The sequence below is a fragment of the Coturnix japonica genome, chromosome 4 (genome assembly GCF_001577835.2).
Source record: "Coturnix japonica isolate 7356 chromosome 4, Coturnix japonica 2.1, whole genome shotgun sequence".
NCBI lineage: Eukaryota > Metazoa > Chordata > Aves > Galliformes > Phasianidae > Coturnix > Coturnix japonica.
The window spans coordinates 63,129,530-63,155,995 of NC_029519.1; the positions used below are offsets into that span (position 1 = coordinate 63,129,530).

The 26,466-nt window shown below is 37.5% G+C and overlaps 1 protein-coding gene across 4 annotated transcripts in view; it reads right to left on the reverse strand.

Annotated features, from left to right (window-relative positions):
- Positions 1-26,466, reverse strand: part of NWD2 (NACHT and WD repeat domain containing 2) — a 47,320-nt gene continuing 20,854 nt past the window's right edge. For 2 of the 4 annotated variants that reach the window (XM_015862508.2, XM_015862509.2), the window contains exons 3-7: positions 23,551-23,667; positions 9,542-9,745; positions 8,181-8,325; positions 7,277-7,866; positions 7-5,718 (exon numbers count right to left, since the gene is read on the reverse strand). In XM_015862508.2, the coding sequence (XP_015717994.1) occupies positions 1,786-5,718; positions 7,277-7,866; positions 8,181-8,325; positions 9,542-9,745; positions 23,551-23,667 (4,989 nt within the window). In that variant the 3' untranslated portion in view covers positions 7-1,785. Of the gene's footprint in view, positions 5,719-7,276; positions 7,867-8,180; positions 8,326-9,541; positions 9,746-23,550; positions 23,668-26,466 lie in introns of those variants that run through there. The other 2 variants (XM_015862511.2, XM_015862512.2) reach the window with 2 other exon arrangements.

The following is a 26,466-nucleotide window of genomic DNA, read 5'->3' on the forward strand; positions in this document are numbered from 1 at the left end:
TACGAGTCTGTGTCCTTAGTTTATTAGTACAAACAATGCATACACAAGACTGTATATTGTTTGAAGACTGCAATAGATTTCTAATTTAACAACTCTGTAACAAAATTTAACTAAATTTGACATTTATGAAAATATAAATCTCTGATTCAGTAGGTTTTTCCCAACAATACAAAGTTTACATAAAAACATTCAATATGATCTATTAGTTGCAAACAAGTTAGGAAAAATCATTCAAGTCACTTAATATACTATATTGGCTTGTACATAGAACATTCACACACTACATTAAGTTCCAGCTTAGCATTCATTTCTTGGAAATCTGTGGCATGAAGTTCTCATTTTAAAAATGAAACTGTTTTGCTTGAACCATGTGAAAAATTTTCCTTGGATGTGCCATCTTTAAGGTACGTAAGGAGGGAGATGTCTTCCTATGTGTTGAGATGATGTCCAGCATTTCTTTCACTTGGATGAAACAGAATTATTTTTTTTAAGCATTTGTTGTTATTTCACAATTTCTGCCTTGAAACTGATAAAACTGTACAAAAGGCTCGGAACGGTTCTAAAGCGGAAAGTGAAGCTTGTAGGTAAGAAAAAAACATTACAAATTGGAACAATAAAGAACCTTTGGGCAGCATTTGCATTTAGTGGAGAATTAGCACATATACAAGCGGTCCCAGAGTGTTTGGTCATCTGATCTGTATTTAACATGGGAAAGAACAGAAATGATAGTAAGGCAAATGTTTTTAAGATTAAAACATGGCATGTCTGAAAACTTTCTGTCAAGAGTACTTTGGGAACACAGGAGATACTTTAGACTTTCTTACATCAAAACAGGCAGCCATCTTTTAACATATTCATATGTTCAATTGTTTATCTGCAATGCCCTTTGTCTTTGAAAAAGTTAGTTTTAATGACTAACACACACTATGAAGACATATAACTTCCTCAAACCAAAAACGAAGACCCAACTCTATATTCCTTTTATGATCTATGTTTAATAACTTTTTTTTTTTTTTTTAATATATATCACAATACAGAAACCTGAAATCTCTGCATGCAGTTAAAAAAAGAAATCTATTAGTCCTTTCACTGAGGTGAACAAGTGTCTATCACCTCACATATTGTCACATTTGCAGCTGACTGGTACCTATGCCTTTCAACCCCAAATCAATCCCAATTAAAAGAAATTAAAAAATATTTTTAAAATGATGATGGAATGTATCAAGTGTTCCAGGTTGGCAGGTGACATCTTGTCATTGCACCATCAAGCAAGAAAAATACGTTTTTGCAAGTGGATATAAAGTTGGCTGTTAGCTATAGATTCAGCTCTGACCACTTATAGGCGACTTAGTTTATAAACAGTGGTCTGCCTCTTCTTTCTGATCACATGGAACTTTAGCTCTAGTCAAAGCTGTTTGTCAGTTGCAGATAAGATCAGTGAACATTTGTAATAGCATAACAATTTTCAAAGTATTGCTAGAAATTGTTAATCAAGGCCCTGGTGAAATCTTGGACTGAACCTTGTATTCCATAATTAAAAAAAACCCTGCAGCCCGTTGCTTAAATATTTGCTTCATGTTCCCTCCCAACCCCCCCCTCCCCCTTTTTTTTGTGTGTGTGTGTGTGTTTGTGTATGTAAATATAAGAATATCTGTAAAGGAAGAAATAGCTGGTCTGCCCTCTGCTGTTAATGTCTTCCAAGAAATGCACTGATTTTTACTTGAATTCAGAAGACAAATCTATGTATGTATACTATTACTCAGGTAAACTAGTCCGGACAGATTCTCAGTTGTCAGAAGCAAAACTGTGTCCTCTGCAGTCTATGGCTGAGCACACCCTTTCATAGCAATAGTTGTGTTTTTTGGTTGGTGTTGCTTCACTCACCTCAGGCTCTATAACTGTAATGGGGCTATCCCTGGCAAACACTTCAGTTGATTCCCTCCATATGCAGTCTGCAGTCACTTTGAAGCTATAATTGTGACATTTTGGTCTAATCACTTGTGTCGTGTTGTTGAAAATCTGACGGCTGTTTGAAGTAGCAATTTTGATTTTCAGTGCTGCGTCGACTCGATCCACTACAGTGTAAGTGCCTATACTTCCGTCATCAAATCCAATAATAATATTTAAATGTCTCTGTGAGAGTGTAAGGAAAGTGGGAGTCTTATAAAGAGAACAGGCACCAATGTTTTTGCCGTCCGCTAGCCTCATTACAATTAAACTAGAGATTGCACCATTGTCATCATCTTCATTGAGAAAACAGATGTACACAAGATAGCGGCCATCACGAGACAGCCTTTGCCGCCAGATAACACCTGGAGCGTGAACTACACGAAGTTTTCCACTGTGTAGATCAAGCACATTGATGTTCTCATCACCACGGGTTATAATTCCTAGCTTGCCGTTTGGGGACATTTCAAAGTCTTCCAGATTTTTCAAGAAATTGGTAGGCAGTTGTACACGTCTGCAGATGACTTCCTCTGTTAAGCTCCAGATGTTCACAGTTTCAGTAGATGTTATAAATACTATAATATCTGGGCAGTCCGGTATCAGTTTGACATCTACAATGCTTGCACCGTCATCACAGCAAAACTTCTTGGTTATACTGCCTGTCCAGAGACTCACTGCCAACACTTTATTCTTTGCCATTCCGACCACAAATGTATTTGCGGTTGTTATAAATGCATTCTGTAAGGCAACTAAAATATTGCAAACCCTATGTCCTGTGGCCAGTCGCCAAACTCTGGATGCATTTTGCTCACAGAGGGAGACTACAAACTGATCATTATGAGTTATCATTAGCTCAGAGATTTTTTGCCCATTAATGCGAAAGATGTTTTCGCCACTAACAGTGTGCCATACATACTGGCTGCATTTATCATCTGATGTAATCATTATTTCTCCAGAAGAGGTCAGCACACAGTTTTCAACAATACCTTCGTGCTTGAATATAGCTTCAATATATCCAGTGCTGAAGTTCCACTTGTGGACAGAATCTGATCCATCCAATGTGTATATTAATTCACCTCTGGCTGGCAACACCAGTCTTTGGATAGGTTTGCCAGATTTGTCAATATTGGACATAGCAGTTATGATGTCTATATCCCAGATAGAAAGGACACCACTGGTAGATAAAGATAGCAGCATGTTATGATGATTTGATTTAATTAGCCTGACTATAGTTCCTGAGATTTCCTGTAAGCTTGCCATACACTGTCCTGTGTCTCTTCTCCAAACAAAAATGGCTGAGGTATTTTCCATTGAAGCAATTATACAGTTGCCATTTTTGGACAACACAGCAGATATAAAGCGCTCGTTGTGTTTAGCTCTGAACTTTTCAGCTACCTTCCACACATGAGTGTCAAGAAGCTCAATGCTGAGAGCCTTACAAATTAAAATTGCACTTTGGTCTTCAGAAAGCTCTATGCTGACAACTTCACTGTCATCTCTCCTGCAGTCAAAGTCATCTGTAAGCTGGGGATTTGTGATCTCCTCTGTATTCCAAACAGAGAGGCTGCCTTCACTGTCCACCATCACCATTTCTTGGGCCTTGTCCAGAATGAGAAGGAATTTCACAAATCCACTAGAAAATTCAGAGGTCACAGTGGCCAGCTTTTCTCCACTGCCTAAGTGAAAAATGGTTGTTGTGTTCAAATACTGTCCACAGAAGGCATAAACTCCATCTGGAGAACACTGCACACAGGTTACCTCGTACCAGCAGTGGAAGTGATAGAGAGGCCAGCCATAAAGAAGGTCTATTACAGTGACATCTTTGCTGGCTTCCAGCCATGCAAGTGCATGGTTGACTGATAATGTAAACCCATTTATAAAACTGGAAGCCCCCCCTAATCCACAATGTTTTGACCCTTTAATTTCCATTTCAGACAAAAGACAGGAATTTATATTATCATATATCAAAAGAGTGTTGTTTGTTGTAGCCACTACAAGATACCTCTCATCACTAGTAAGTTTCATCCCTATGATAACAGATGGAGAGGTTGTAATCTGCCTCAGTAGCTGGCGAGTCTCTACATCCCAAGTGCTGATGGAGCCATTTTCCAAAGCAGCGATGATTGTACTGGGATTAAAAGTAGGCAGAATTTCAGTGACATGCATGCAGCTGGATGACAGTGGCAGGCGCTCAGGGCTGTAAGTTACATCCATGGAAGAATGCAAGGGGACGATAGAGCAGTACTTGGGCCCATCCTTGTCGCATTCTAAGAGGAGATGTCTGAGTTTAGGCAGTGAACTTACTACTGGCAGAAGCCTCTGCTGCAACTCAGCAGAGAGTGAGCCTGGGTATTTTACTACTTTGAACTTGATACTGCGTAGGGTACTGGCCAGAAATTTCAGTTCTTTTTCCTGTGAGTAGGTGTAAGCCAGTTCTATGTCAGAAAGTGCTTTATCAAACTGCCCTATTCTAATCATGGTGTACAGCCAGCTGAAGTTCATAATGACTCCATACAGCATATCATCTGTTCTTCCACATCTTGTCAAGTGATGAATAAGCTCTGTCATTTTTCTGTGATTGATAAAAAAGATGTCAGGCTCTAAGGGATTACACTGAAAAACCCACGGCTGATCAGGTGCCTGCCTGTCAAAAGCAATCTGATCCATGCAGTGCTTTTCTTCCTCATTCAGGCCTCTGCTATCACGGTCAGGGCAACTGTTCAAATATTGGTCATTGCTGTAAAAAGGTTTTCTTCGTCCACCTGACCAAACACCAAGAAAATATTCCGCCATGACTGTGTGCATTTCCTGCAAGTCTTCTTCATTGTTCAGATACAATTTCTGTGCAATTAGGTGCAAGTGTCTGTTTGCCCAAAGAAGAAGGGTAACATTTTTCACTTGTCGCTCTATTAAGTATCCCTGCAAACCCTCCTTAAGCCTTGCAATGTATACATACGGAATTCTCAGGGTATTACTTCCTGGGATACTCTCCCTTACTTCATACATAACACTGTTGTCAAGGGCCAAAATATCTTCCAGTTCCATTTCACTCAGGCCAGATTTGGACATAGTGATGTAGCCAAGTGCTCTTGACAGTAGCCGTGATCCACATTTACTTTCCAGTGACCAAAACAGCTGTTCTATGCTTTCATGTACAGTGACACAGAGGGAAGACTCATCCACGTCTTTGTGAGATCTCCAGTTCTTGACCTCTCTGAAGGTTAAGTTCACAAACATAGGCAGTGTGCATTTGGAGAATGCTTCATTAACATAGATTTGTTGCCCTGATGTTACTTTTCTTTTAACTCGCAGCAGTTGATGTTTCAGTACTTGGCTACACATCTTTCTGTCTCTTGCAATCAATTCAATGTAGTTGTCTTCTTCATGAATAAGGCACCTCAGTTTTTGCAGGATCCCATATTTGTTTGGCAGTGTTGACAAAATTATCCGTACAGAACGGGGAAGGTGAATGGGAAGCCACCAAAGCTTCCTAGCATCATCATTATCTGTTAGCTGTTCTAGGGCATCGAATATTATCACCAGTGGCCTGTGGAATGAAGACTCATTCAAGAGATTTATGAACAAATCCCGGAGGTCATGAATCTTTTTTGGGTAACTTTGCACGAGGCAACGATAATTGACTGCTAATTGTTCACAAATGCTTTGAAGTATATTCTTCAGATCTATGCTTGTTTCAGTGGATCCCAAAAATCTTATAATTACCACAGGGTCAGAATCAGGTCCCATCTCTTCTTGCAGCCAGGAATAGGCCTGGAATACAGAGCAGTATTTAGTTAGGATCTAAACAAAGCACAGTAACAGAGTTTATATACAGTAATAGCCTACATATGAATAAACATTTCTAAACGTGAGTGGTTGAATGGAAATGCTCTCAATAGTAGAGCCTCAGGTTGCTTTTGATTTCAGTGCACTGGAGGAAATTTTTATCTTATGTCATCCTTGGGTATCCTGGCTAATATCCTAAAACACTCAGACCCAAATCTGTAAGAGGTTTAAATCTATGGGGATCTGAACAGAATTTAGTCCATAAATCCCAGGGTGCTCTTTGCAAAATCCATGTCTCACTTCTAGAAATCAGTAGGTAGACTGGCTGGGCAGACCAGTTTGGCACCTAAGCTTGTTTAATATTAATTCCCAGCTGAGTATAAATACATTCCCTGGCAATTTTGTTGGACAGGGATGGGAATATAGTATTAAACATTCTTAGCTGGTTACTTTAATTCCTGGCCCAACGGAGTGCACTCTCTCTTGGTGTGCCTGTGGCTCTTTTATGCTGCCACAATAGGTAAACAGTATTTCTTGATATTTTTTTGGTTATCATACTATAAGCAAGTGAGGAATGTGGCTCTAAATCCTCTCAGTCTGTGTAGGCTAACTCGCTCAGTTCTCTCATATGCTAATTCTTTTCACTCCACTTGAAGTTATTACAGAATATTTTAAGAGAAAAATGTAACCAAAGCCTCTGGGTGAACTTATGTACTGAAATGAGATTTTGAACTGCAAATCCCTATTTTATGTAGGCAACAAATGTGAATCTATAGGAAATCACATTTGAGAAAGGCAGGATTTTAAACATTATTGTTCCTTTGTCTATTTCCTTCTGGTTGATATGGCTGTTTCCCAATCTACTGTGCCACATTCTCTGGGCACCCTCTAGGGGACTTAAAGTTGTGACTTTCAGCTGGAGTATTAGGCTTAAAGATGCCAGCTTGTGGTTTTTTTTTTGTTTGTTTTGGGTGTTTTTTTTTCGGGTTTGTTTTTGTTTTTTTTTTTTTTTTTGTTTGTTTGTTTTCTTTCTGCATCTGGTTCTGTGTTGCTCAGTGTTTCCCCTCAGGTCTCTGTAGTACTCAGCTCAGTGGCTGAAGAAGCATGTCAGATAAAAAAGGTATTTTTGCTGATTATTACAGATAGTTGTAGTTAGTATATCAGACTAATTCTGGAGTAATTTCTGATGAGAATGTTAAACAAGATAGCATACCTTGGAAAAGCGTGTGGTATTTGTGAATAACATTAAAAACAGCATATGACGTTTAGACGGTTCCAGGTTCATTGGACTTTAGTGGAACCAAAGGGAAAGAGATCATTCTAAAATACATGTTTTTAACCCTACCTGCCTTTTGAAAGCTCTATGTCTTTTTAAATTCATTTGAGTATATGACATAGACATGTTGTTATTAAAAGGCAGTCCTTTTCTGAACTTATATACAATAATATGCAGTACGTGTATTTTATAATCTTTATTTTACTAAGCTGGCCTATACACACTTATGATCCTGGCATCACCATTCTATGTAAGGCATTTATTTACCTTCTTTGCCACTTCGGCTAATAAAAGAGTTTTCCCTGTGCATGGTCCTCCGTATATGACAAGAGGGTTAATGTGTCCTATTTTGCTAGGTAGAACATACTTGTGAACTATGTTTAATGCCTCACATCTGTATTCATAAAAAGTGGAGTATGTTTTACATAGTGATGAATGCTGAAGAACTTCATCATACAGCAAGTCTGTCTCGGTGTCAAAATTCTGCTGCACTGTTGCCTGGATTATATCGATCATGTCTTCATAGAACTGTTTACCAAGTCCTTCAATGTAATGATTCTCCACTTCTTGGGAGTACCCCAGTTTCATGTCACAGTGAGTGACGGATGTGTACACTCTCAGATTGGAGGATGCAACGATGGTAGGAATGAATTCATCCCTGAGCTTGATCAGTTTCTCATGAGCTTCGGGATCTCGTAGAAACTTCCCAGCTGAATGTACCACATCCATGTATTTTCCCATCTCTGGAATTTTAACAAAACGCTCAATGTTGGCAATTTTCCGAATGTAGCAAACACACTTCTTTAGGAAAGCTGGTGTTTGTTTACCCAAGGCAAAGTCAAGTTCATCTTCAATAGCTGAGGATGAAAAGAGAACACAGAGTCCCTGTTATCTTTTCTTTTTAAACAGTTTAAGATCCTGCCCTCCTCCACCCTCCCTCCCCAACATGCAGACTCTTTAATGATAGTGTCTGTTTTCTGTAAGAAGCAGAAAAAGCACAGAAAAATTGCTGGGTACTTTCAGAAAGGCTTCAGCCTCAAGCAAGCATAATGAGCATTTTTTTCCACCTCAATCATGTGAGAAATGCCAACAGAAATATATATTTCCATGTTTGTGGAAAGTTTGGTAGAAAAGGTAATACATGAACATACAGAAATAGTCTGAATTTTACCAGAGGAAAGATATCTCTTTGCTTGGCTGTGTTTCATTTTTCCTTTTTCATACAGCAACTTCACAGCAGTCTTAAAAATCTTCTTTATTTCTTCTGATATATCTTGCCATTTGTTCTCATTCATAGAGTTTGAAGAAGGTTCCATCTTTAAAAAATATCCACAGTTAAACATTAGGCTACAATACACACATTTACAACTTCAGAAAGTAAAGGCCCACTGCTCAAGGTCATAAATAATATGGTAACAGAGATGCACATCTGCTAAAAATAAATGAACAAGTTCACCTTTTTATACTGTAGATGATCATGATGTAAATTCCACTTTAGGATAATAAAATTTATCTATTTGAATAGTTTCTGAATTCCTTCTGTTGGAAGGTGATGAAGTATTCTCCAAGAATAAGACCGAGGAAACCTTTGTCTATAAAGTATTTTGAGATGCAAGCCTGAAATAATGACTTTAAAGAAGCAGTAATACTTCTAAAAATTATTTTTCCTATTAATGACAAGGATTAATAATAATAATTAAAACTTGGATTTCAAAATTGAAAATGAGTTTCCCAGTACCTACAGCACTTCATATTTGAAAAAAAAAAATGGGATTTTATCTGACATTGCTTTAGTCCATACATTGCTATAGTAACAGTAACCCTGGTACCATTGAGCCTGTGAGATAAATTCATTATTGCCTTTAGAGGGTACTTTAGAGGGTATCTGTCAGATACCACAGTGGTGTTTTCTGTAACACAGCTGGCAGTTGCTGTTGTGTTACAGCAGGTGACATGTTGAAGGGGTGCCTTGTTTTCCTGGAAGCAGGAGGGTGCAACAGAAAAAAGAGTGGCCCTGAGGGCTATGTTCCTTAGCAACTTTCTTGACGTGTTTGGAACAGTTTGTCTTTTACTACTTTCCCTGTGTTTATGTGATGTAACTCTGTGTTAGCTTTAAGTTACAAACATCCTTCAGTAACTCCTGTTTCTCACTAGATTGAAAAAAAGGTAAGAACTTTTAATAACAAATAGAAGTTGAGCTTTATTCAAAAGGATATTGCAGTAAATATGCAATATATAGCAACATAATACTGTATTCAACTCACTAAACATTTCTGTGTTAATGTCTTTTTAATGTAGGAGGGTAGAATTGAACCCTGGGTAGCACATAATTTTTAGTGTCACCAATTAACGACAAATGAATGTTTGAAAAATGATAATTAATGGTGTTGGAAAATCTTCCATTAGAATGCAATTATTAAGTTAAAAGTATGGGAGGTGCTGAGGGCTTGCATTAGGCACTTGTGTCACTCATACTTGCAGAGCTTTTTCCACTGATGGAGAGAAATTTTCAAGGAGGTGAATGTGACTTACTGTATTCTGGTAGCTCTTCAGCATTTCAGATTTTGGCCTGAGGTAATATGCTGGTGGCACTGCGTTCTCATCTCTGCAGTACCACTCTTCTATAATTCTGGTCTCTAGCTTGGCCTCCAAGGCAGCATCCAGGATCATTTCAAATTCAGCTGACTCCACTTCCCCTGGGATGCGAATGTTCCCATACTTCTCTCCCAGCAGGCCCTGTGTATTTGTGGGAAATAGGGATTACATTTTTCTTCTCAGTGATGTGAAAGCCCTCCACAGCATCTGAATTTCACAAACATCAGTATTGTAATAGTTTCACAACTTTGAAATTAACAGAAAGGAAACCACAGAATGTAAGATAAATTAAATTGAGATTATTGTGCTGGGCTCCATCCCACAATGATCACCTGCTAGATTTTCAAGCAGATGTATTATCCTTCTTAACATTAACTGATAGTAAAAATACAAAGGCATTCAAAAGATGTAATTAAAAAACACCCAACATATTTTCTTACCACAATTTTGAGTCATGTATTATTGATTTCCATTGGTGGACTTTAATCAGAAATGTAAAATCAGATGTAGGAGGAATCCTTTTCTGTGGACTACAGGATAAGAATGTACCTCTTGGCTTTATTCTTAGCTTTCACTGTAATGGAGCAAAAGATTTGATGTTCTGCTTGATGAAAGTTCACATGGGTTTGGGTACATCTCACATGAATGTTATTAAAAATGCAGCTTCTACTAGAAATGCCAAGATTGATGTTGTAGAACTCCAAGTTACTTTGCAGTCTTGTATTCTCACACTGCAAAAAATATTCACTGTCCTTGTCCCAGCAGACATACAGGGAATACACAGTGGAGAAAGGGGAAATCGTTTTGACCAGTACCAAAACCCAATTTATTACTTAAGTGCATGAATATGGTATAAATGTAAAGATTTGTGGAGGTCAGTTCTTAAATTGTGTTACCTTCTAGACTGAGACTTAAAATATTGGTTATAATGCTATGAATACATTCTCTATAACTTAGTTTTGTAGTTTCCTGTCTATAGATATTGAATGAACTTTTTGGAAGATAAAGCTATAGGACATTTCTGCATTTTTTCTACAAAATTGTGGCATGTTTTTGACCCTGTGATTTATTCTGCATTCAAATGTTGGCACACAGCAATCAGTGAGAATTCTCACTTTGTTTAAAATAGAATTCAATTTTTTATTTCTTTTCTCATTTAAATATATTCAGTAAAGATTCTGAATTAATGAGAAGAAACACTTAATGTGGAGAGGAACCAACAGTATCAGCATCTTGATTTGAATCAGAAAGATCTATTAGCAAAGTAATGCTAATGCAAATATAGTACTACCCTAAAAATGTAAATGACCTTATTTGTAAATAATAAAAATCTAAGTAATCATTATTTTTAAAGCACTTATCATAACAAGAAGCTGTTCTAAACTTTTTCAGCTGTAACTAAGCCCTGCAAATCAGTAACTGATTATGATGAAGTTTCACTGTTTTTAGAACTGTGATGCTGCTGACATCTGTCTCTGAATCCAGTTGTGTTGGCAGAAGGTACTCAAGCGGCTCATCCTGTTAGTTGCTGTAGCCTCAGATCAGAGACATCAGAGCACTTAATGCAAACACTTCCTAACCTGTTTCAGGCAAAATGTGACCACAGCCTGTATTTTCTAACCTGGCTGACTTTTGCCTGGAGCAGATTAGGGAGAGCACACGTGAAGTGCAGTGCTGGCTCTGATGGCAAGTGGTTGGTCTGACAGCCCTGTAATTTAGGAATTCTGAAGCTGCAGAGGTTAAACACAATATAATATTATTTTCCTCTTATCAGATGAGGTTAATTACTCTAAGGTGCTGAACTTGTACATTCAGAGTAATGCAGAAATCTCATAAACTTCTCTTAGTGGAGCTTTGCTATGCAAATTTTTAAATTACCTTAAATAGCAATTCATGAGGCTACACTTTTTCTAAATTTAAGTCTAATGGGATGTCCAAGCAAAGCTCAATAGCTGGGCCATTCATTAGTGGTATTAAAATGTCAATATTAAAAAGTCTTGTTTTATTGCACTGCATTTCATTTAAACTTATTTTGGAGTTTTTTTTGTTTTTTTTTTTTTGCTTTTCTGGTTCAGTTCATGCTGTTCTCATTCCACTGTATGAGAGGTGAGAAAAGAAAAGAAAAGCACTACCTTAAAATTTAAACACAGATTTTCTTCCTTAGCTGTTATTGCCACAGATATATATTCAAGGAACGACTCATTGTGTTGAGGGACATAGTTTAGAGGGAGCTATTATAGGTGAATAGTTGGACTGGATGATCTTTTAGGTCTTTTCCAACCTTGGTGATTCTGTGATTCTATGATTCTACATAAGCAATCCTATATAAGAGATCATCTTCCTAACCACTTCAGAAAAAAAAAAGGGGGTGGGGGTGGGGATTTTAACATGAACACAATAGAATCATAGAATCCTTAGAGCTGGCAGGGATCTTTACAGGTCATCTTGTCCAACTCCCTTGCAATGAGCAGGGACACCCACAGCTCAATCAGGTTGCTCAGATCCTGGTCCAGCCTTGACTTGAATGTCTCTAGGGATGGGGCAACCTGTTCCTGTACCTTACTACCCTCACTGTAGAAGACTTTTTCCTTATATCCAAACGAAATCATTTCTCCTTATTCTATCACCACATGCCCTTCTAAGGAGTCTGTCCCCTTCTTTCTTGTAGCTCCCCTTTGGACACCGGCTTCCTGGAGCCTTCCCTTCTTCAGGCTGAACAGCCCCACCTCCCTCAGCCTGTCCTTATAGGAGAGCTGCTCTGTCCTTTGGATCATTTTTTGTGGTCCTTTGGATGCACTCTAGCAGATCCATGTCTCTCCTGTACTGAGGTCTCCACATGTGGATGCAGTACTCTAATTGAGGCCTCACCAGCACAAAGTAGAGGGGCAGGATCACATCCCTCACCCTGCTGGCCACCCTTCTTTTGATGCAGCCCAGGATATAATTGGCTTTCTGGGCTGCAAGGGCACATTGCTGGCTCATGCCCACCTTACCATCCACCAATACCCCCAAGTCCTGTAATACTGGAATCCCTGTGGATGATTTTGTCATGTGCTTTTAAATAAAATGGAGGCCTATGCAAATATTTTTTGAAAGACATTGCATTTTCTAATTGAATGGTCTTCTGTAGTTGTGCTCACTGCATGGCTGGAAATCACAGGTGGGATTTTCATAGAAGTTTTTCATGAGCTGCATGAATTAGTCACATTCAGAACACACCTCTGAAGCTTTGCTTTCTACTGAGAAAATGATGAACATGCCAAGCTCCTGGGGAAAAGTTCTTCACTTAAACATATTTTGCTTGATTTATAGTATGATTTCAATCAACTGTGATCTCTGGTTTAAAAACAAAACAAAACAAAACAAAACAAAACAAAACAAAAACCATAACTAAGAACAAAAGTAGAACAACAAAAAAAAAGTAGAACAAAAGTATGTGTTCACTGAAATCTTAATGAAATTTGTTTGTTATAGCCTTTGAATGGGTGCATTGCATGCACAGGCTGTGAGAACAGCATCTTCCATTCTTGCATATGGTGAGGATTCTATGTATCTCCTTCTAGGCTGTTTCCAAGGAAAATCCATCTCTTCTCTACTCTTCTGGATCTCTATCTGTTTGCATATTGTGTTAGGGTTCCACGAAAACATCCAAAACTTTAGATGCCTAAATAAGAGGCTCAGAATGGCGCACCTTCCTCCAGTGGCTTCAGTGTCCAAGGTGCAGTTATGCTAGAGGCAGGCAGCAGCCTCTGGAAGTGTCTGTCCCTCTCTGCTTATTCACTATACATTTAAGTAGGAAAACAAGAACAACAGAATTTAAAGAAAATAAAGTTTCTCAAGGTCTTCATGTTTCATCATGCTAAATGAAAGTAAGAATATTGTCATTTATGTCCTGTATGAAAAATAACACAGTACTCTGCAGTAATAACCTAAAACTTCAATTTGCAATAATGACATTGGGACAATTTGATGATTATTATAGGAAATTAATTTTTAAAAGCAAGTGTAATGTTTATGCTATATTCAGTACTAGGAAACAGTGTTATATACAGACCTGTGAATCTAAATTTCCCACCTGATAAGTCATTTTCATTTAATAGTAAAATAACAAATTAAAGATTCATTAGATTGAAGATGATTGAACTGTTTAAAGCTACCAGGCTGATAAATGTATAAAACCCTCAACAACTAATTGTATCAGAGAGAGCTTGTCAACAGAACAACCTCAGCAGTAGTCTTTTTAGCTTTGTTGTGCCTGAGGCTGAAATTAAAGGAAAATTATTAAAGGCAAATTAAAGAATTCTTGTTTAGGTCCGGATGGAAAACATTTTCCTTCTACTCTGGGTATGGGAAGATATTAAAATTATAGATACAAACCCAGTGATGACCAAAAGGAGAAAACTAACAAGATTTGAATTGGATCTTGATTGTTTGCCAACACAGAAAGCTGCAGGTTCATTGAAAATACAGATATGTAGTTGGTAAATGACCAAATCCAATGCCTTTGTCACAGGCAGGGTTGCCAGCCACTAGATTAGGCTGCCCAGAATCCCATCCAACATGACCTCGAATGTCTCCTGGAACTGGGCATCCACAGCTTCTCTGGACCACTTGTTCCAGCACCTCATCAGTCTCTGTAAAAAATGTCTTCCTAACATCTAACCTGAATCTACCATCTTTTAGGTTAAAGCCATGCCTCCTTGTCCTATCCCTATCAGACTGTGTAAAAAGTTGGTTCTTGTCTGGCTTGTAAGTTCCCTTCAAGTACTGGAAGGATGCAGTGAGATCTCCCTAAAGCCTTCACTTCTCCAAGCTAAACAAGCGCAACTCCCTCCAACGTCCTTTACAGGAGAGGTGCTCCACCCCTTTTATCCTCTTTGGAGCCCTCCTCTGGACCCTCCCCAAAAGCTCAACATCATTTCTGTGCTGGGGTCCTCAGGTTTGGACACAGTAGTCCAAACAGGGCCTTGCAAGGGCAGACTAGAGTGAGACAATCACTTCCCTCTCCCAGCTCACCACTCCTATTCTGATGCAGCCCAGGACACTGTTGGCCTTCTGGGCAGGAAGAGCACACTGCTGAATCATGCCCAGCTTTTTGACCATTGGGATTCTTGAGACCTTCTCTGCAGGACTGCTCTCAATGAATTCTTCACCTAGTCTATCTAATCTAGTCTACTCATAGTTGGGATCGCCTCCACCCAAGTACAAAACCTTGTACCTGGCTTTGTCAAGTCTCATTATGTTCTGATGTGTCCACTTTTCAAGTGTATCCAGGTCTCTCTGGATGTCATCACCACAAGCTGTGGTGTGGGACCATGTCAGAGCCCTTGCACAAGTCCAGGTAGATGACATCAGTTGCTTTTCCTTTGTCCACTGATGCCATCACTACATCATACACGACCACTAGATTGGTCAGTTATGATATGCTGTTGGTGAAGTCATGCTGGCTGTCTCTGATCACCTGCTCATTCTTCATGTGCCTTAATATGTCTTCCAGGAGAAATCTGTTCTCTGATATCTACAAGCACATACGTTAGGCTTACTGGCCTGTAGTTCCCCAGGTCTTCCTTTTTTACTTCTCAAATATAGGAGTGATATTCAACAATAAGTGGTCCTACCTATGCTGATACATTTGCATGTGTGAACTGGAGATAAAATCACTGCAAATAGCCAAGTCCTCTCAAACTCAAAACAAGAATGCTAATGGCTCAACAATAGTGAATCATTTAAACTGCAAAGAGAAAAGTATATTTACCTAAACTTATTTTCAGTGCGCTAATGTGAAAAATAAACATGATTTCAGTGAAAATCTCAGTGCAGTACACATGTTAACTTCTTGTTAGTCTAATCTGCAAGCAATTAAATGAAACTAAACTGATTTGAACAAATGAAGCTTAGGTGAAGAAGGCATTTTATCTAAACCAAATTTTAGGAAGTTGAAGATACAGAGTAGCTGGTAGCTAAAAGATATTCTAAAAATAGATGCCTCCACTTTTTTTTTCCTGATAGCTGTAATGTGATACAGTGTACCTTCTGATACATGCACAGAGAGAATATTCTTCAAATTCATAAATACAGAAGTAAAAAGTAGGGAGAGAAAAAAGAATTAAAAAAAGCTGTGATTTCTAGCATGCATTTGCCTTCAGAACAGCAATTTTCTTCTAATACTGGCCATTGTGAGGCAGTGCAACTTAGTGAGCAGAAGATCAGAGTTGGTGCAGACCTCTTAAATATCAGCCCTTTGTTCCACTTTTTGCTTCATCTCAGTTTGGGCACATGTAACTTCCTGATGCTTTTACCACTGCCTTGGATTGCCTACCTATAAAACGAGGCTATTGACAACTGGCAGAAAAGGCATTTATGTTCTGACTACTAATATATAACGGATCTTATGTTTCAGCAGGGAATGGGACTGTAGCTTTACACTGTTTGTCAAATTTGTTTTTTTTTCCAAGAGGAAAATAATGCCTTCTGAGCAGTAACAAATATTTTCATTTGACTTTTTTCTTTACCTGGTGCAAATAATTGTGTCTCTGCCTCCAATAATTTGGCTGAAATTCATAGGTAAATATATTTGTTTTTATAACTTCGGCTGCCTGCAGAAAGCATGAAAGAAGAAATATTTTTTTTTTTCATTTTGAAATGATTGTCATGGAAGTATAATAAAGACATTTCTGTGCTGAGAAAAAGATACATTTATTTTTTTTTCAGTCTGCCTGGATGTGTATTTATGCTCCTTGGCTTGAGAAACAGCACTTTGGCTCACTGAGGCATGCTCTAATTTCTCTCTTCTTTTTCCCTGGAGGCTTTACAGAAGTACAAGGAGATGGTGGTGTTGGCAAGGCTATGGGCATTTCAGAAACTTTATAAAGGTATTGGTTTCAGTTCCATGAAGAACAAAAAGGGTTCGTTGTACAGTCAGTACAAAAACTGACTGTAACTGGAGCTGAAAGGATGGAGTACAAGTGCTGAAGTCTTTTGCTGTGAGTAATGTTTCTGATAAGAGGTATGAGAATGATGGTGGTGTTACTTATAAAGAGGGCAGCTGTAACAAAGTGAACCATTTCCTTTGGCTCTGAACTTCAACCACAGTACAGTATTTCTAAGTTTCAGAGCCTTCTCCTAGTGGTGGAGAGATAGATAGAAAATGACTCTGAAGGATTTCTCAGGACATGATGAGTAGGAACTAACAGTCTATCATGCAGGATGAATGTGCTTCCTCCAAGAAATTCATGACCTACTTCCCTGATACACCTTGCTTCATCAGAGCTTTTCTTTTTTTCTGGAGATAAAAATATCAACAATCTACTTCCTCCAAAATCTCCCTTCTGTCTTTTATGTGATTATATACATTTAGTCCATGTAGTTGCCTTTTCTTTCACCGTCATTGCTGGGTCTTCAATCTCCCTGACTACGTGCGGAGGTGAGAAAAACAGCAAAAGAGAATAAAATAAGGAGAGAGTATGTGAATAGAGTAGAGGAAGTACTGTAGAAGATTTTGCCTACCTGTGTACATTTGAGCTGCTCACTCACTCAAATTCTCCTTCACACAAATGATCAAATGATTCATCCCCTTGCCTCCCCCCCCCCCACTCCCCCTTTTTTTTCCAATTGATGTGAAACTTCTTAATGGATTACATTTTCCCTCTCACATAAACCACAAGATCTTGCAGGTAACTTTTAATGAAAGCACAAATTCCTGTTAATTTTCAGATAGGTCTCATTGCAGTTTCTAACAGAGTGGGCTGGGTAGAGAAACAGACTACAAGGGTTAGTTCTAATAAAGGGTTTCAGCAAACACCCCCAGAATGGGGGTATCCTTGGGGATAACCTTGCCTGTGGAAATGTCTACCCTTCCTACAGTGTGTGAGATAAGTACCTTTTCTGGAAGATCCACCTTGTCTTCAAGAGAAGAGCATGGTGGTGTAAACTTGCTTTTTTTCTGTAAAATAATCACAACACTCACCCAAGCAGGGAAGAACCATGAAAGGATTTAACATCTTGTCTTGCATCTCTTAGGTGAAGAACAGGTAACAGAGAAATGCTTCCCCTGCCAGTGCTGCTTACTGTGCCTCTCTGAGCATCCAGAGATACAGGCATACAGAAGATACCCTGAGCCTAGCAGTGTAGCTAGCTGGGAGGACATGACATTGATTTCTGGACAACAATCATCAAGAATTAAAAACTAGAGCTCTCTTATTGCCCTCTATTATGCTTTGTACCAAAGAAAATATACTTTCTTCTGCTGGGTTCATGTACCCACACGCCTTCTAAGAGATGGGACCTTATTTTTATATTCAAGGAAATATAGTTGCGCTAATATCTATAACAAGGGATGCTTAATTTCTAAATTCCTATTTTGGTATGGTATTCAGGATAAGTGATGAGCCAAAGAGCTTAGATAGAGGTAATTTTGAGCAAGACAAAAAGAGATGAATTAGGCATCTAAGGGATTAACACAGAGGCATGTAGTCACCTCCAAAGCTGCAGCAATTGAGGGGTCTTTAGGGTTGCATGTTGGGCACATGTAATCTTATTTGGAGTATTTCAGAAAATGGATTTAATGCAGAAGAACTGTTTGGAAGACCTATATCTTTATGCTATTCAGTAACACAATTAAGCCATGTTTCTCAGTAACATACATAGCCACTATAATGGTATTAGAAATTGTTAATTAATGAGTATTATCAGAAGCAGAGACCACTGATGGGATAACAGAGTTTTTAATAACCTCCTCTGACTTTAGAAAACTTAAAGTGTATTTTTTTTTGCTGTTTTTTCTTTTTTTTTCTTTCCTTCTTAGAGAGTTGTGTTCATTGAGTCTGCAGATGAAAACCTAATTTTGTAATTAAATGTCATGAAAATGCTTTCACATCTTGCATAAATAATACCCTTCCCAGGAGCCTGATATGATGACTGTGCAGTGTGTTGTAAAGCAGATAAACACTATTAATAAAACTATATAGCAGAGATAAAAAACAAGCGAAGGCCCACAGGATACTTTTTTAGTCTAAGGGACGCTAGTTCTAGTTCTCTAGTGAGTTAACTTCATGTCTTCTCTAGTACTAATTTTAATCAGACCTGAAATAAATGGTAAGTGTACATGCAATAAATGCCAAATACAGCCTGCAGGTAAAAGGTCAGTTAGTCAAAATGTTAAGAATTTGGTAGCATGAAAATGAATGAAAGACAGCAAAGGACAGGACACTTCCCCCAGTAAACATTCCATTTTGCCCGTGCCATGCAATGAAATGACAGAGAGGTAGAGTATATGCTCAGCAAAAGGCTGTGGCAGGCAATGCCCTGTTGTTCCAGCCATGAGTAGCACAAGCATTTTGTACAAACTTTAAAAGAAGTTTTAAGCATTAAAATAGTTTTTCTACTTCACTAAATTAACAAAGAAAATAACGTGTCATTTCCTCATAATAATTGTGGTCCCTATAGCATCATAAGCAAGTGCTTTCTGATTTATTTTTTCCAGGTTGAATAGGATAAAAAAAAGTGTGATGTCTTTCAATTATGAAAGAAGGAAGCATATGATATTTAACTGCTACATGGCATACTAACAGAACTTCACTGAAAGCAAGTGTTTTAAGAGAAGAGCAAAAATGGCATATGAGCATACCTGCAGCACCATGAATATCACCGATATTTTCTGTTATTTTGCTTTTATAAATTAGTAACGTTCCTTGAAGAAAAATAACATGCACTTTGATTATCTTTAAGAAAATAACTAGCTACTGATTCCTGGATTTGAGAATCTTCAGACTGAGAAGTGAACTTGTTACTAGGTGGGTAGGTGTTTGTTTCTGGATATGTCACTGCTGAAGAGACTCTACTTGAGAGAAGAGTATATGCTAGATGCAAGCAAGAGCATTAAGTGCTTAAGTGAACTTATCAACTGCCTGCTATATGCTGTAAAGTTTGCTGTTTGTTTACTCAGAAGTAAGATTATAAACTTTAGGATTAATTTTTTCCTCTCTCACTTGTAAGAAACAGCTGATGTTGGCTTTCTCAGACACAGTTTCATTTGTAGAGCAGACCTTTACATCTGCTTGATTAAAATACTACCAGAGAACACGATACAGTAAAACTCTTGAGGCTCAAGAGAAACTAAATCTTATAAATCTCAGGCAGCCTATTTCCTCCTCTACATATTATATGCAGAATGAAGCAAATCTGAGTTTAAACAAATCTTGTTCTCACTAATATGGTCATTCATATTGGATTCAGTACCTAACCTTTCCGGAAGCCCGCACCAAAAAGTCAATTTATGTCCAGAAAAAGAAACACAGAGATTTAGCACAAATCACATCTTCTGGAGGCTTAAAATGCAAGCTATTTAAGGACTAGATCAAGAAAGAAATGAAAACCATGCAGTTTTGATGGTGCATGCAAAAGCTGCTTGATGAATCTTGTAGCTATTTTCACTGGGTTATGTTTGAAAAACGGGTGGGCATTTTTAGATCCTAGATTTTACATTCAGAGAATTAGAAATGAATCACAGGAAAATATATTCCCGACCCTAAGGCAGATCAAGGAACTCATTTACAATAGCTTAATCAGATAACATTATCCTGTGCTTGGTATCAGTCTATGAGTATGTGTGCTGTTCAGAGATAAACATCACATTAAGGGCCATATACCCTTTGCCTACCGCATGAATGAAGACCAAGGCTCCCCAAGAGAGGAAAGTTACATATACATTTAATTACTGTTTCTATTTTGAAGAGTTTTAAAAAATACACCGAGCTCTCCCTTGACACTGAGAAATTTTCTACCTGTTGATTGTCCCAGAACAGAATTAGTGTCTTCAGACCTCAGCTTAATGACAAGATTAATGCCAGGAAGTCCTATGGAGACACTGATGATATGATGTATGATTCCACTTATGTTAGTGGGAATTACTATTTGAATGGCTTCAAATCAGATGCTGAGTGAGAAGAAAATTCATAGTTTGATATTTCTCCCTTGGAATAGATTTTACTGGGAGAAGTGGGCTGTTGTGCCCATGGCCAGTTTCAGCTATTTCTCCTCATTACCCGTAATCTAGATCTGCTTCCTTGTGGAAAATTAAATTCTTGAGAGTTCCTAACTTCTGTTGAATTCCTGTGTGCTTAGCATTCCTCCTAAATGGACTGTTTTAATATAGACATATTTTGCTGACTTTACCCTCTCTAACTTTAAATGTGAGGCTGTTTTCCCAGGATAGAAAAAAACAAAATGTAATTAAGGTATTCCAGAGCCTGTATGTATTCAGTTTTCCAATTAGGAATAAATCCTAAGGTAGACAGTACAACTGAACTGGGAGTTGAGGAGATTCAGGAGAACTGAAGTAATACAATTTGGATTTTTCTTTGAGTTAGAATGCACTTAGAATTAATTATCAAGCAAAGAAAAACATGTAGCAGTGCACTTCACAAATTGATTAAAGTACGTGTTATACTGAGGGAACAAAAAGATCTGGAGATGTAGACAACATTTCACTCCTTGATTTCATCTTAGTTCCAGGGTTATTTGAGGACATGACAGACATTGTAAATTTTTAATATTAAGCAGAAATTCCAGTGGAATTTCAATTTTATTAGGCTAGGAGTTTCTTAATGGCTTATGAATGCTGAATTAACCATAAGCTGTCAATAATTTTAGAGGGTTAAAGTAAATTACAGTGTCAGGTAGTACAGAGTAGGTAGAAAACGAAGAAGTAGAATGAGGTCTTCTCTTCTTTGGACCACGTGATTTGAATGACAGCTGGGGAGACTCTCTTAGATTTGTACCTGCCGTAGCTTCAAGCTTAGTCTGGATCCAGATAAGTATTTATGTTCTTAATTTCTAGACATTTGCCAAATCTACTCAGTGTTTTCTAATATTTGATTTAGTTATTATCCTTAAGCAATAGTAGTCATAAGTCTGCTCCATAAATCTGCTCCTCATCCTTACTGTTAGTCAATTCCAAATTACACTGAAGTTGTCATTTTATTTTTTTGGTATAAATGTGTCCAAGGGAAACATAAAGTAATGAGAATCTGTCTGGAACCATTTTTATGCTTATTATGTGTCTAGGTTGTGTGCCTCCTTGTACTGTTAGAAGTATGCTGACCCTAAGAGACACAGAAGACTTTACTAAAAGAAGTAAAATAGAACGTATATCATTAATATAAGACAGAAGAAGATATCCTGGGGATAAGCAAACTAAATATGAAATTTCTTAATCATTAAGAATTTTGTTTATCTGTATAATTTTGATACCTGCAGAGAGCTGGCCTTTCATCTGACCAGGCAAAAGAATGTTTTGTTCTTGACAGAATCAGTACCTTTTTTTATATAAATACCTGCCAAAGCTTGTCCTTTCCTAATTACACATCCAGAACATGCTTGATAGGCTTGTTGCAGTCAGGGCTGAAGATGACCTTTGTTGGTTGATTTAAACACGAATGAATAGTATTTAGAGATTAGAGATATTTAACTGAAGACTTATCCTAACATTTCCACAGTCCTACAGATATGCATAGAAGAATGATTTTATACATCCCTCATTTAATTTCATCTTGAGAAAGCTGATAATAATAATAATGGAAGTATTTACCTTCCAGAGAAGTAATCTTGATCACAGCAAATTCTAGATATTGTCATCATATTTGTATATTCCTTTCACAAAGTACCTCTCTCATAAAAAAAAAACCCACATTCTTCCTAAATCATTTTGTATTTTGCTTCATACTTTAATGGAATGTTTTAAATGTGCAGTTCATACCACTCAGTTGCCAAACTCATTAGAGAAATTCCTTGTCTAGGTCTTATTCAGAAAGCTTAAGATAAACAGCCTTACTCTTCATAGATAATGAGGATATGCTGCTCTTAAACAGCTTTATCAAAGTTTTTCTTTGCATTGAAGACTAATGCAGACAGTGTACAATGCATTTAACTACTTTTAAAATATTTTTCAAGTGATCTGTGATGAACTGAAAACATGGCATGAATCTTTCCAAGCACAGGAGAGAGAAAAGAAATATCACACTATTTTCAATTATATAGTTAATATAAAACCAGTGACAACAAAATCTATTGTAGATGATTCATTGGGAAGGGGAAAAATATACCTAGCAGCACTGTATGTAGTCTACTCCCAGTGCCTTTCAGTTATTTATCCCAATGCATGATTTCATAAATTCAAATTGCTTCATCTGAAGAACACTGACTGTTGAGCTTGATATAGAACAACAGGTCCGTTTATTGAAAGATAGCTCTGACATTAAAAGAAATGGGTAAAGATTTATAAAGCACTTCTGTACAAGCATTGTGGTCTCTCTTGTAGGTTCAACAGAAAAAGACAGTGAAGATGTATCTGTTCTGTCAGCTTTACTGACTCTTTAAGAATCTTAAAGGCAATGTTCTGGCAACAATAAAGAGAAGGCAGTGAGCGGGAAAAATCAAAGTATCAGAGCCTCCTCAGGTTGTCTCTGACCTCTAGTCTTTTCACGCACTAATATATGGCATGCTAACTTGGGCTTACCACACAAAGCAGCAAAACGCGTATCAGAGCAGATAGCTCTCGCCTGCTGCTGTGCTTTTATACTTAAGTTCTTCTATGCCAGCCAATAATGCATGTCTGAAAAGTGCCAAGAATTAATTAGTGGTGGCCTTCTTACACAAGCAGTCCATCTCCTGTTGAAGTGGTAGAACAATCGCATCTTGTGGTTTCTAAATACATCTTGCCATAGGGACTGCTCATGAAAGATCTTTCCTTTCTCTCTGCTCTCAGTGAATAATTTGTTATTTGACAGCTCTGTGTGGGGAAACCTTTGGCTACAGTATACCACATGTACAGCCAGGAATATAAAATACTTCAGAAAGAAGAAAAGAATATATTTGTTACTGAAACATGCATGTTAGCATCATTAATAGTATATTATTGTTGTAAAGGAAAACATTATTTTTATACCCACAACAAAACATGGACCTGCAGAACTTTTCAAGCAATCTTCTAACAGCTTCATGCGAGTCTTCTGCAGCTCAGGACTGTCCCATTCATCTGCCTTGACTCCCCAGTATAAATCTATAACCTGGAAAAAAAGTACAAAAATATTGTTAATCTAGAATTTGCTCTTTCTACCTATCAAATTAAAAATTAACTTTGACGGCATGCTGTGTGCTGCTAAGCACTGTTCTGCAGTGCTGTGAAAAGCAATGAGATCTACACCCAGTCCTTCAACAATGGCAATCTGAGCTGCTATTTTCCCTCACAGACTTTTTTCTGTATCAATTGTAAGTACTGGACTGTAAGTACTTGGACTGGGACTGTCTCCCATTTTATATGCATATTTTTTGTGCAGAGATTTGCATGACAAGATCTTGATTTGATGTAATCTTTATTTTCTAGTAGATTGCATATAATGGATAGGTAAGAAATAACGACAAAAGCACTGATAAAATGCTGGCTCCCTGGAAATTAATGGAAGTTTTGCTGTAGATCTCATTGAATATTATGACTTGACACCCTGTGTCACTTGTAGCCACAGGATATAAAATCATCCTGTGCACATGGCTCAAAAGAAAGAATATGTGCAGTTCTGTAATATCATACTTCCTTTGTTGGCTGGCCTTTGTTACTCTGGGAGAAAAGATTGTACAGATATGCAATAGCAGACAGCTTGCTGTTCAGCCTTTCATTTACAGTTGCAGACTTGGTTTTGTGATGGTAATGGATTGCAAACAAACTCTTAGAAGAAACTGGAATATAGATGCTAAATGTATTTCAAGAAATTCAGGGACAAAGTATGATTTCTCTACACATTTTAACTAAAAGGCTGAATCCTTAATGTGGGCAATTGAATTTAAAAGAATAGGGATTGTATGCGTACATTTCTTACTATTGGAATAACAATTATGACACGTGCTACTATATTCTAATTTAAGCTACAGTTAACATGTAACTTGAACAAAAGAGTCCAAATTGGCAGTTTTAATGAACACAATCAAAATTGTATTAGACATGAATGTATCCCAATGTTAGCTATTATATTGTTTGTATCATGGGAGCACTCTGCTCTTGCTGTCAGAAACACAAAACTGACTGTTGCCTAAAAAGATCATAAAATCAATCTGAAGGTGTAATATAAGAATTAATAGTAAACTGCTGTACAAGTAGAAGTCTGGTTAATAAGCTTGGGAAATTTCTTCAAACAACAAGTGACAAAACTTAAGAAGCCGTCATCCTAGAACTACTTATGCTGATGTTTAACTTTATTACTAATATTCTTGTTGGTTATTTCAGGCAGAAAAGTTTGGGACCTGTTGATGGTGTTTGCTAGAGTAGGAGCCATGTTGTCAAACACAGCAGGTAATTCACTGTCTGACTGATGATGAATGAAACAGCCCAAGGTATGAATGAAGCTTGAACTGGCAAGAAAATATTTTTATCAAGTTCTGTTCCAAAACTTTGTTGGAAAAAAAGTCTTCTGTTTATAAAGCTGCTTCTGAAACAGCTTTCCTATCTCCCACATTTTCACTGATTTCTGTCCTTTTCTCTTCTAGTCTCATTAGGAAAAAGTGTTCCCTGCTTTCTCCCACTCATCTGTTATTTATCTATATGACTTCATTACTGAACTTCGCATTGCATTCAGCTGTCTTATTGCTTGAATGATATATGATAGAGCTCAAGTATTCTAGTCATAAAATCAGAGCATCTTAGCATACTGTTTGAAGCATTTGAATTAGTGGTTGAATGAATTTATTGTACTGAAATATAAAGGAAATGTCTATTTTAATTAACCGTTCAGATATCAGATAGCACTGTAAATGTGAGGAGGAAATTATCTGATTTTGTAGTGGCTTGGCACCCGCCTTCCATATGTTGCCAGTTATAGATTATTTTTATTGAGTAACTTAATTTTGGTGTGTAGTATCATAATGTGTGTTATAATTTTGTCTTACAAGAAGATGTATTTTAGCCATGAGACTGCTGAAGGCACCAGCAGTTTCAAAAGGATGAGCTCATTGGTTATCACTTATGCTACCTAAAATAAACAGGATTTACAAAATGAAAGAAATGAAACAGGACAACAGCTGTGTCTCATGTTGAACTATTTTTTTTACTCACACTTGGAGAAACTGCTTGACCTCTCTCTGACTTTCAGTAGGGCTGTCACAATGAGATGACAGCTGGTTAAACAAGGTGGGCTGATGCTGTTCTGGATTACCTTCACACTAGTCACTTAATGGTGACTTTTCATTGATGATTCATTGTTTCCTTTTGCTTATTTTAGCTTCTGATCTACTGAATTGACAGTGTCATGGATTTTTCTAATTACATGGAGTAATTTTAACTCTCTCACTTCCTACTGCTTAAAAAGGCCAATATATATATATATATATATTTCACTCATGCAAAGATTCTATTTTCTTCCTAACAAGTGTCACACAGTGAAAATTATTTGAAACAGTCCTTTTTCCCCAAGAAAAAAAGAATATTTTGTCCCTTAACTATTGTTAGTTATCCTCCAAAAATTTTATATTACAACTGCTTTCTTTAACCACTCTGTATCCCTCCACTTCCCCCAGATATTATATTCCAGGTATAAAATACCATGCCTCCTGGAAGCAGGCTTCACAACTTTGCTTCTGTCTTAACCAATACCTGTTTTTCAGCAATATTTGCTGACTCAATGGAAAAGGAAAGCACGCTGAACTGTAAAATCCATAGAATGATTTAACTCATCAAGTTCTGCTTCCACATGCATGGTAGCCATGTTCCCCAACAGCTCCCAACAACGTTAGGATTCTTGACAGATCTCAGGTTTTGCAAGGCATGAAACATTTATCAGTGGAACCAGATGACTCAATGGAAAGTGGAAAAATGAATG